We start from the raw sequence: 12,599 nt of genomic DNA, 5'->3' as shown, positions 1-12,599 counted from the left end.
ATCAAAAAGAAAAAAAAAACAAGTGCGCAATTTATGTCTAAATATTGTTGCGCTGTACCTTTAAATAAATGTGCTAAAAATAAACAAAACCAATTGTCTACCCTTTAGGTGTTAACATGTGGACAATCGATTTTGTTTATTATTAGCATTTTTTTTTATAGTTACAGTGCAACAATATTTAGACCTATTTGGTAAAACACAAAACTGTAATAATACATTTACTTTAAGAGGAAGAACCACAGATACCTTTTAGGAACTTTTAATGACATGGTTTAAGCAAGAATCATGATTAAGGAAGTGTAAGATAGTGATCATATTTAAAATTCAAATGACATTATATAACAGAAGCACACTAGGAATATTTCACGATAAAAAAAAATTGTTGCACCACCAGGAGGCTAGAGGTGGTATTACATCTGTGAGCAAGGTTCTAGTTGTGTCGACATATTTGGGACAGTATTTTCTTTGGCTCAAACACTCTTCTCACAAGAGTAGAACTTCCAGCGTCTGTCCCTAAAAACACAATACAATGATGAATACATGTAAAATGAGAAAGAACACACACATGCCGCTACCCTTCCCCCAATTTGTGGTTGAATCAGTGAAGAGTAAGCCCATTAGAAATCCCTTTGGCAAGGACTTATTGAAGCTGTATTTATTAACACATGATTCTATGCATTTCAACCTACATTTGACCTGGCATCTTGCATACCCTGTTTAGCAGGGATTACCCTAGGAGAGCAGGCTGCCAGGTATCGGTCACTGTTGTGTCTGTGCTTCTCCCTCACAGGGTGTGGGCATTCCGGGATTTACATCTTCCGCTCCGGTTCTGAGTTTTTTGCGGCTTCCCACTGGTTTCCATCTTCATGCCCATCTTCGTGCCCTTCAGAGCTCCTGGGGTAGACTACTGTGTTTCCCTGAAAATAAGACTTAGCGGTATTTTCCAGGATGTCTGCAATATAAGCCCTACCCCGAAAATAAGCCCTAGTTTAAAATGCTTGTAAAATCCTATAATCCACTCTATTACAGTATTATATAATGTACAATGTGAGTGTTTCTGTAATATAAGCTGACCTCCCGCTGCTCTCCTACTCTTCTCGCCAGCTGTCAGCGGGGGATGTCGACCCCCCCAAAGGGCTCGGAGCAGGAAAGAGAGCTCCAGTGGGTTATGGAAGCTAAAATAATGGTATTTGGCACAATTTTATTACAGAAGCACACACATTGTACATTATATACTACTGTAACAGAGTGGATTATAGGATTTTACAAACATGTTAACTGTGCTTTTTTACTACTACTATTCCTTTATCCTGGCTTTTGGAATTTACAAATGCAGTAAATTAGAAATCGGATAAAAAGGTTTAGCACTGTGAAACTATTTTTGAGAGATAAATAGTGCATTTTATATACAACTCTATAGATCAGACCAAAATGAGGGACAAATGAGGAGGAAAGAGGGGCAGAGGGACTTTGTCCTAAACGAGGGACAAATGAGGAGGAAAAAGGGGCAGAGGGACTTTGTCCTAAACGAGGGACAAATGAGGAGGAAAAAGGGGCAGAGGGACTTTGTCCTAAACGAGGGACAAATGAGGAGGAAAGAGGGGCAGAGGGACTTTGTCCTAAACGAGGGACAAATGAGGAGGAAAAAGGGGCAGAGGGACTTTGTCCTAAACGAGGGACAAATGAGGAGGAAAAAGGGGCAGAGGGACTTTGTCCTAAATGAGGGACAAATGAGGAGGAAAGAGGGGCAGAGGGACTTTGTCCTAAATGAGGGACAAATGAGGAGGAAAGAGGGGCAGAGGGACTTTGTCCTAAATGAGGGATAGTCTCTTGAAATCAGGGACAGTTGGGAGCTATGCTGTAAGTGTTACCAAACTACAGAAGAGAAAAATCTTCTGCCCTGCCAGACAAGGCTGAGCTGTGTGACAGGACTGTGCAAGTCTCAGGACTGGACAGACAAATACAAATCCTTTGGCACAAATAACAGCTCTGTATATGTATAGCTTTGGTGTATTTAGCTCCTTGCCTGGAGTTCAGCTTAACTAATAAAGATTATTATTTGAAGAGAACTAAATCACCATTGGGCTTAGGTAGAAATCTGAATAGCCATGTTTTTATTGCAGCTAACCAGGATTATGAAATATTTTGTGTGCCCCTATTTAGCTTTACTTTGAAACTAAATGACTATTATCCACTAGTTGTAAGATCAGGAGCTTGAAAAAGCACAGCTTTTGGACTCAGAGTGAGAAGTAGGTGTGAGGGGTCGGGGATCAGCTAGAGGGTTAGGGTTACAATACATAAACTAAGGGCTTTTTGCCAGAGAATAGGCACAGGAATTGACGCACCCCAATGACTCCCCCTCCTTGTCACTCTCCACCCTGACACCTCAGAGCGTCATGCCAGGGGGCATAGTTCAAGAGCGTGTTACGTTCAAGGCTCATGATTGCATTACGCACAGGGGGCATAGTTCAAGAGCGTGTTACGCATGGAGTTCAAGGCTCATGATTGCATTACGCACAGGGGGCAGAGTTCAAGAGCGTGGTACGCATGGAGTTCAAGGCTCATGAGTGCATTACGCACAGGGTGCAGCGTTTAACCCTCTTCCACAGCTACTTACCTCTACATCCCCATACACATTTCACTTTTGTACCCTTCCTCAGCTCTGACCTCTACACCATCACCCCCCCCCCCGGCCTTACCTCTTCAGACACCCCCTCTCTCCACTGCCCTCATTTAACCCCCCCCCCTTTCTTAGCTCAACCATCTTCTACATTTGCACATACCTTTCACCATTCAGCATCCACTCCGACTCCATTATCTTTTTTTTCCCCAAAGTGCACTCTGTGTGTAGTCGCTGTGAGAAGTGCGCTGTCGCTTGTAAACACAGAAGCTGGGCTTTGTGCACACAGCTTTTAGTTATTCTGACTTGTATTATTTTGTGCTGTCTTGTTCCTCATCCTTGAAGAAGGGGGAGCCCTGAACCCTCTGAATTGTGTTTGCTTTGTCTTTTGACTTTTACCAAGATTAATGCACATGTTACTGGACTTGCCTTACAACCAGCTGTCGGTGTTGATGTTCCATTGATAATCATTGACAATAAGCCTCAGATTGGAGATCAGTGTAAACGTGACTGATTACAGTGGACGTCAGTGAGACGTTGCCTCCTTTACTTTGGTGGCCATTGTAGGTGGGATATCAATCTGCCACTGCTCAAGGGGTCTCGAACTATATCAAACCAAAGCCTCAATATATGCTCAATGGCTCTCCTGACTAGAGTTCATCATCTTAGCAAGAACTATATTATGATTATAAGCTGAGTAAAATACATACTCTCTATTGTTATCATGGTAGCTGTGTGCACCAGTCAGGTATGCATTGGGAGGCGCATCCCATCTCAAGTAGGCATCAAAGTCATTGACGTAAACACTCCATTTGCAGTTTCGGGTAACTGGTGCTTCTCCTTGGCAGCAAAGGAAATTCCACCTAAAAATGAAAGATGTTACCATTGTTCTGGGACATGTAAAATGAATTATGTGGAAGAGCAGAAGTTCAAGGAAGTTTACCCAAGCTAACTCTGCACATCAGCTTTCAGAGGTGTTGATGGACATCTTTAATAACTTCCTTTCTCAGGTGTCCCTACATGCCTTAAGACTAATACAATTGTCCCTGTCCCAAAGAGCAAAACAGTGTTAGTTCAAGTGTACATGAAGCCTAATATGACCGCTGGTCGTGGGAAAACGCTGCAAAATGGCACTGCGGATTCAACGCGATTTTGCATGTTTTGCAGCCGGCAATCAAAGCGTTCCTATCCTGAACCCACTTGTTCCACGTTCAGGAGAGGGAGGTTAGTGGAGGTTGAACCTCCTCTAACCTCAGCAGCTCCTAAATGATCCTAAAAGCCTATGTGTACGTAGACACATAGGCTTTTATAGAGTTGAGTTTAGGAGCTTTGGCAAAAAAATGCCAATAGCTCCTAAACTCAAGTTTAGGAGCTGCTAGTGTACATGAAGCCTTAAAGTGGTTGTTAAGCCACTCTAACCTGTATACACCATTAGCACTGCCTCCTATTGTAGTATCCCCCTCTGTGTATGATTTATAAAAATAAATGCTGCAAATACCTATTTTCACTGCCAAGATTGTGATCACATGACTGGCCTGCTTTCGCCTTTTCTCCTCTAAAAGATGCAGTGGGCGGGGCTGAGATTTCCCTGCTGATATCAGTCTGGAGGGGAGGAGGAGAGAGCTGGCTGGTCATGTGATCTAAGCTCTTTTTTTTATCAACAAAATATTTTTTTTTTCGAATAGAACACAAGGTACAGATGGTACAGTTGCATAGGTATACAATCCATAGAAAACAGGAGTTGTAATCCTCATAACAATAAATGAATTGTAGTAACTGTATAGCCAACTTATCTAACAAAGGACTGGAAAATATGACATAATATTCTGAGTTCCAAGCACTCTTGGAAAGAAAAGTGCAAACAATTGAACAGAGCAACAAACAAAGGAAAAAGTAGGAAAGAAAAAGGAGAGGAAAAAAAAGGGGTCAGTCCAACTGGTAGTATACAGCAGTTACTTTGGGTTATAGAGATCACAATTCCATCACACTAATATCAAGTATCACATAAAGCAAATCCCCTCCGACATAGGGTTGCCACCTGTCCAGGATTCACCCGGACTGTTCGGGTTTAGAATCATGTGTCTGGGTTTCAGACTGTATGAGACCCGGACACATTATTTAAACTGGACTATGGCCTGCCAGCAGGGTTGCTGGCTGCAGTTGTCTAAGCTGAGAGTGTCTGTAACACTCTCTTTCACACAGCCCAAAGCGTAGCACTAACAATTCCCTCTCCCCCCCAAAAAAACACACACAGATGGGAGAGGAGAGAGGGCTCAATCTGCACCTCTTCCCCCCACCCCTACCCCTCTTTGTCTGCCCACACTCCAATGCCCAGTGCTGTGCCTCAGAAAAGGAAAGTGGGGGCCAGAAATTTTAAGCCCAGCAGCCTCAGATACATTTGGATGAGAGGTGCTGACTGCCAAAGGGTGAGTGAGCTCACCATCCATCCCTGTCTGTGACTGAAGTCTCCCCCTTCTCTCTCCTGCCTCTGAGCGAGTACACTAAGGCAAATCAGGGTTCTCAGAGCACCCCTTACATCAGAGTTCTCCTTTACACCTGAGGCTACAGTGTTCTCCCCTTACATCAGACTCCTCTCCGTGCATCAGATTTCTCAGTGTCCCCCCTTAAATCAGGGTTCCCAGAGCATCCCTTATGTTAGTCTCTAGAGTTCTCCCTTACATCAGAGTCTGCAGATTCCCCCCTTACAGTGAAAGGGAACTCTGCGAGTTCAGATGTAAAAGGGGCACTCTGTGGACTCTGATGTAAAGGGGGACTCTTGTGATTAACTTCATATGATTAGAAATGTTATTTAATAGCAAAATATATCTATAGTTTATACTATAAAAAAAAATTGGCATGCGCCGATAAAGTGTTTGGGTTTGACTTGAAGAAAAGGTGGCAACCCTACTCCGACAGGCCACCTATAACCCATGAGTAATCTGTCTAGAGCCAGCTGCGGGGGTGCCACCTCTGGGGAGTTCAACCAACTCTGCCAGATGTTTATACATTTTTTAGGCAATTGCCTATGATAGTAGGTGTTTTTTCTCGGATAAGGATAGTATTAACCATTTGGATCCACTGTGCCTCTGTCGGGACCTGTGCCGAAAGCCAAAGTCGGGCAATCAGCTTCCTAGTTAAGTATAAGAGCCTTGTGAGAGCAATATACACCAGAGGTGGGTACAGTTCCTCAGTGAGGCTCCCCAACAGACACGTCAATGGGTTCACTGCCAACTGAACCTGGTATACATTGTTAATTTTGTTGACAATTGTGCTCCAATATCGCACCAAATTGGGGCATCTCCAGAGCACGTGGATGAGGTCACCCGGGTGAGCTTTGACATTTGACATGTGACATTCTCTCGTCTACTCCATTTATTTAGCTGTACAGGTGTACGATAAACTGGGTGCATTATAAAACAGGTGTGACAGTCTCTGTGTCGTGGATACTGACACCAACAGTCCCACTCCAAGAATCTGATCCCATTGTTCACCATCGATGGGACCAATATTTCTCTCCCATCCTTCCCTTCAGGGTAAAAGGTCAGAGTCTTATATATGTCCTAGTAGATGGGTATAAATTCTAGAGATGATACTCTTTTTCTCAGGGTCAGTGTATATGGATTTTAAGAACGTGGAGTCCTCCAACTTCAGAGTAGAGTGTCTACGCTGGCAAACAGTGGCAGCTGGTGCTCAAAATTTTGGGGGGCGCAAACTGAAAAAAAAAACCCCATCAATTTCAGCCACTGTGCCTGTCAAACAAGGTGCAGAAAGTCATCAGGGGACTCCCCAAATCTCTGCTTAGTAGCTGTGAGTAAAAGGATTCCCCAGACAAAGTCCAGGTGAATAGGTGACAGTGTCTGCCAAAAAAAAAGCCAATTTCAGTTGGACAAACACAAAAAAGCAGAAAGTCCACTCTGCAATCAGCAGGGGTCAGTGTTGGTAAAGAAAAAGAAAAACCGTAGGTAACCAAGAAAAAAAAGGAAAAAAGGCCTTTGCATCCTTAAGAAGCCAGGTAACATAGTACATGTCCATGCAGGACGATGTTAGGTGGGCCCCAACGTCTCAGTTCAACTCTGATTCAAAGGGACTTGCAAATCTAAGTCATTGGTAAAATGTAGTGCAAACAACTTATGTATTCCTCTCTGCCTTGAAGGAAAGACTGAAAAAATTTGAGCAACATGCTCAAATCTTCTCCTAAGGTATTCTCACTCAGCAGTAGTAGAAAATAAAACACAATTAGGCCATGGGTGCTGGTGCTTTTTTAAGGGTGTGCTCCATACGATCCAGCCAGTTGGACTTATTAACAGGATCAAAAGATTGTGTCTCGCCATTCGCTGCATTTCTAAGCTTGGCAGGATACAACATAGCATAGGTGACGTCATATCTGTGGAGACGCTTCTTCACTTCAGTAAACTTGGCCCTGCGATGCTGTAGGTCAGCAGAGAAATCAGAGTAGAATGATATCCGTACATTATCCATCTTCATGAGGGCACCTCTGGTTCTGGCCTGATATAGTATGGCATCCCAATCCTTGAAATTAAGCAATTTGAATAGGAATGACCTAGAAGGCTCTCCAGGTTTAGGCAGCCTGGGTGGGACTCTATGAGCCCTTTCCACAGCAAACATGGGGAAAAAGGAGTCCTTGCAAATGTGTTAAGGACCCAGTTTTCCATAAACCTCACATGATATTCCCCTGTGCCTTCTCTGATATATGCCCACCGCATGGACATTTTTGCATCTCTACCTGTTCTCCACGTCTTCCAAATGGGCTTAGTGGCCTGTGATAATCAATTGCATATGGCAAACTTCTCTCTGCAGTGGCACAACATCATCCTCCACGTTGCTCACTCTGTCCTCCATGGCTGAAGTACGGTCACACATATCTGCATATCTTGTCTAACTAGATTCAGTTCCAGTTTTACCCCTTTAATCTCAGTAGTCAGGGTAGTAATAGACATGTTACAGGAGGTGACTGCTGCAATAATGTCTCTTAAGTGTCGGTTCAGGGACATGCAGCTCCTGGCCTTCTAGAGCCCTGGCTGTGTTAGCCGGGGCTGGAGTACTCACTGCGTCCCATGATGAGGCAGGCTCTGAGTCCTCTGGCCATGCAGTCTCCGGATCCTCTAGTAGGTGTTCCTGATCAGCAGATTCCAGGAGGAGGGATGGTGTTTTGGGCAGAGTGTCCTTTCCCAGAGATTTGCCGAACAGCTTCATGGTTCCCTCCTTAGCTGAGCGTTGGGCCCAGACGCCATCTTGCCCACCATGCTCTGTTGCAGGCAGAGAGTCTTTTCCCCCCTTGCGGGACATGTCCACTGCTGGATTGCAAATTCTGCAGCACTGCTGGTCCAGGAATGATGAAGGGATCCCTCCAGAGCTGGTTAAGAGTAAAACAGGTGTATCGGGATGGCAATAATAGGAGAAAAGCCCAGATTCTCGACGGAGCTAGCACACCACGCTGCCTACTCCACGCCCCGCAATCTCAAGTCTTAAAATAGGTACTTACAGCATTTATATTTATAAATCATTCACAGAGGGGGACACTGCAATAGGAGGCAGTGCTGATGGTGTATACAGGTTAGTGTTATGAGAACAGCGGGAGGGGCGGCTCACACACAGACAGAGAGGGGAGGAGGACACAGGAGCACAGAGAAGAGCAGATAGCAGGATGCTGATGACGGAGGCATATAAATTGACCACGGTGTCTGGTCTCAGCAGCGATGATATACTGTGGTCAGTTTACAGAGGGGTGGGGAGAAACTGACAGGATCAGCCAGGTGTTACAGCGGGCCAAATGACTCAGGACAAGCACTTTGTCATATAACATGCTTTAAAGGAGCAGGATCCGTTTTTTTTTTTTTTTTTTTTAAATTACCAATGCCCAGCACTATCCCCAATAATTATCAAGTGCTTTTAAAGGTTGGATGCGGCACATATCAAGAAGACTATCGACTTCGGAGTGGAACCCCATCAATATAGGTACAATCAACTGATTCACTGCAGATGCTATCTCCTTGGTGATCCACCTACCTATTACTTACTTGAAGGATAAAGACTCTTAGATTTTTTATTTTTTATTTTTTTTATTTTAGAGCTGCCTTAAATACTGTTAAACAGACCCTACTAACAATAGGCTAAATTTTGTGCAACTGAGTACTAGACTTTTTAACAAATAGGCCGCAGTCTGTTAGAATTCATGTTTGATCCTCTTCCATCATCCTCAATATCTGCTTCTCCAGGGATGCATCTTGAGCCCCGGACTGTAAACAGTTATTCTACATTTGCTACCAAGTATCTGAGAAATCAAATGGAATTTGCAGATGTTACAGCAGTAGTTGCACTCCATGTACAGGCAGGAAGTGGAAAATTTGGAAGTCAGGTGCAAAGTTAACAATTTCTTCATTAACATAAAATATACAAAAGAGATGATTGTTGTTGGACCTTAGGGAGAACGGCAACACTCTCCATTCTCTCTATATCAGGGGTGCAGCTGTTGAAATCATCTTTTTCTTTAACCACTTCAATACCAGGCACTTAAACACCTTCCTGCCCAGACCATTTTTGAGCTTTCAGCGCTGTCGCACTTTGAATGACAATTGCGCGGTCATGCTACACTGTACCCAAATGAAATTTTTATCATTTTTTCCCCACAAATAGAGCTTTCTTTTGGTGGTATTTGATCACCTCTACAGTTTTTATTTTTTGCGCTACAAATAAAAAAATACAGAAAATTTTGAAAAAAAAAAAATGTTTTTTTTTGGTTTCAGTTTCAAAACTTTGTAAATAAGTACGTTTTCTCCTTCACTGATGGGCACTGATGGGGCTACACTGATGGGCACTGATAAGGCGGCACTGATGGGCACCAATGATGTGGCACCAGTGAAGTGGTACTGATGAGGTGGCATTGATGGACACTGACAGGCGGCACTGATGGGCAACACGGATGGACACTGATAGGTGGCACAAATTGGCACTGATAGCTGGCACGGATTGGCGGCACAGATGGGCATGGATAGGCGGCACAGATGGGCATGGGTGGGCACTGATAGGCGGCACAGGTGGGCACTGATAGGCGGCACAGGTGGGCACTGATAGGCAGCACAGGTGGGCACTAATAGGCAGCACAGGTGGGCACTCATAGGCAGCATTGGTGTTATACTGTACTAATGGATGCCAACCAGTGCCAAACAATAATGCATGCCAATCAGTGATGCCCATTGTGGGCACTGATTGGCATCCATTATGGGCACTGATTGGCATCCATTGTGCTGACTGGCATCCCTGGTGGTCTAGGGAGGATTACCTTTTGCTTGGCATCCCTGGTGGTCTGGTGGCATCCCTGGTGGTCCAGTGTGGGCATCCTCGGGGGGGTTGTGCTGATAATCGATCAGCACAGACCCCCCCCCCCCCCCTGTCAGAGGAGCAGCCGATCGGCTCTCCTCTACTCGCGTCTGACAGACGCGAGTGAGGAAAAGCCGATCACCGGCTCTTCCTATTTACACTGTGATCAGCCGTGATTGGACACGGCTGATCACGTGGTAAAGAGTCTCCGGAGACTCTTTACCGAGATCGTAGTTGCCGGGTGTCAGACTGACACCCCGCAACAACGATCGCCGCGATGCGCGCCCCCGGGGGCGCACAGCGGCTCATAATCCTGAGGACGTCATATGACGTCCGATCAGGATTATGAAACCACTTTGCCACCGTCAATTTGTAATAGGGCGGGCGGCAAGTGGTTAAATATCTGGGGTTGCACATCTCTAATAACCTATGCTACCAGCATAGTGCATAAGGCTTATAAAGGACTTTACTTTTTGAAAACATGGAAGTGTGTAGGCGGGTGCAGTACACTTTCTCCACTGCAGGTGGTGCTCTTCTGCAGATGGACTGCAGTTGGAAAGGAAGTCAGGAGGAAGTCAGTTCCTCTATGGTTTCCTGGTTCACATCCAATTGGGTCCATGTGACTCTGGCAGCCATCTTGGGTCAGGCAGAACCTATTTAAGGAGCTAGCTCCCAGTATTTTCATGCATTTGTGAGTTGGTAGAGTACAGACAGGTACACCACTTGATAGTGACAGTACTGACAGCAGGGAAAGGTTCCTGATGAAGAGAGAAAGCGTAGGACTCACAACTTCAATGGACACCTGCCTATTGGGCACAAGATGACCAGGCTGCATTCTTCCCCTCTCTACAGACGTGACAGTCCGGCTGCACTCTGCTCTCTATGCTCTGTTGGAACTGTAAATGTTCCTTGTTGGGCCACCTGGTTATTTGTGAACTGTTTCTGCATTACTTCAATACAAGTTCTTCACTGGGACTGAGTATGCTATTCTACCCCACCACACTGCACCCCACCTACAAGTGTGCTACCCTTGGTACTGAAGTACGTACCTGATTCTAAAATTATAGTTCCTGTGCAATGAGATAAATGTGTTAAAAGTAAAGATCAAAATAAAGATTATATACAAAAAAAAGTAAAAATCAGAAAAACGTCTTCACACTCTTGTGCTCTATTTACTACAAACAATTGTGCTAAATTGTTTTTATGAATATTTATAGATAATGTATGTAACTTTAGGCATCTTTTGGATACAGTATACACGTCATTATATTGTACACTTAGATAGGGATTTAGGGTTAGAAGTGGCACTCTGTACATTTACAAAAAAATATATTTTGTTCCTTTCATATATGCCAACATGTTTTTAGAATGACAATAAAATATAATTATCCTTAATTACTAGTGTGATTCACCTTCTATCTTCTCTCTTGTTATCGTGGTAGCTCTGTATGCCATTTATGACAGAGCCAAATGGGCAGATGTAACTGAACTCTAGGTCAAAATCATTGATGTATCCGGTCCAGACACAAGAAGGTACAATGCTGAAAGTGTTCTTACAGCTGAAATCCCAAACACGGTCTTCACGTTTATTGTCATGCGAGCTAGGAGATGAAACAGAAAGTCAATGTATGGTCCTTCCTTATACTGTATACAAATAGTAGCAAGATATAAAAAAAGGTTAGTTGGGGCACATGTTCTCTTCTAGAGAGGATATGTACTAGTTTCAAGGGAGGTGCTTGTTTACTTCAAGCAGCAGAAGATTAATATTATCCGTAAAAAAAAAAAAAAAAAATACAAAAAAATAAACCTTAAGAGCGCCTACTGGTTCAACATGCTTTTTTAAGCTTTAATAAAGCATGGCATATGCCATGTGTGTGAGTGTTGATTTTATATTTGTTTTTAAAGGGGCCCAGGTGAACCCTGGCTCAGTAGTACCCCCATTCCACAGAATCCCAGCTTATTAGTACCCCTGTTCAGCAGTAGTGATGGCCGAACGGTTCGCCCGGCGGTCGTTTCGCGGCGAATTTCCGACTTTCGCCGTCCGCGGGTTCGAACGCCTTTTTCCGTCGTTCGCCCCGGCGGACTTACGTGTTTAATGTATACAAGAACTTTAACCTTTCGTGACACGTTTATCATGTGTTACAGGACAACCAATTGAGACATGACAGCTCATGGACACTTGGACATTCCCCCTAACCTATAAATACACCCGATCCGGTGGCCATTTTACATTCTTTCTTCTGTCACTGTAGGGAAAGGATCCTGTGTGGAGTAGGGACAGAGAAAACGCTAGCTATTTGGTACACAAAAGTTCTTTTCAGGACTGGTATAGGTGTTAGGTCAGCAGCCTGAGTTTCTTTTGTCAGTTTAGATAAAGGGACAGAGCGCTGTATGCTGCTATTTTAGGGACAGCTCAGCCAGATTAGTCTTTCTTCATCATCATCATCATCATCATCATTAGCTGTTACTATCAGGTCCACAAAAGAGCTGTTCCAGCTAATCGTTCCAGCCTACTCTTTTTTGCCAATTTGTATAGGGACAGGCAGGAAGCAGTGTGTCAGGCAGTGAGGATAATTTTAAAGACTTGCTGTTACTATTAGTTCCACAAAGGTTCTTTTCAGGACTGGTATCAGTGGTACGG

At 44.1% G+C, this 12,599-nt stretch overlaps 1 protein-coding gene across 4 annotated transcripts in view; it reads right to left on the bottom strand.

The window, feature by feature from the left end:
* Window positions 1–243: 243 nt before the first annotated feature.
* The window catches only part of LOC143960553 (hemagglutinin/amebocyte aggregation factor-like), a 54,080-nt gene continuing 41,724 nt past the window's right edge, over window positions 244–12,599 (bottom strand). Inside the window, exons 3-6 of one of the 4 annotated variants that reach the window (XR_013270341.1) lie at window positions 11,371–11,559; window positions 3,331–3,483; window positions 713–917; window positions 244–513 (exon numbers count right to left, since the gene is read on the bottom strand). Coding sequence is in view for 2 of the 4 variants with exons in the window: in XM_077469269.1 (XP_077325395.1) it covers window positions 471–513; window positions 3,331–3,483; window positions 11,371–11,559 (385 nt within the window). In the remaining 2 variants the exon portion in view is untranslated. The remainder of the gene's footprint in view (window positions 514–712; window positions 918–3,330; window positions 3,484–11,370; window positions 11,560–12,599) is intronic. The other 3 variants (XR_013270342.1, XM_077469269.1, XM_077469270.1) reach the window with 3 other exon arrangements.

The sequence above is a fragment of the Lithobates pipiens genome, unplaced genomic scaffold (assembly GCF_037356315.1).
Source record: "Lithobates pipiens isolate NorthernLeopardFrog02 unplaced genomic scaffold, aLitPip1_a1.2 Scaffold_8, whole genome shotgun sequence".
NCBI classification, from domain to species: Eukaryota; Metazoa; Chordata; class Amphibia; order Anura; family Ranidae; genus Lithobates; species Lithobates pipiens.
Note: the sequence above shows the minus strand (reverse complement) of the source record. Positions and strands in the feature narration are given on the sequence as shown.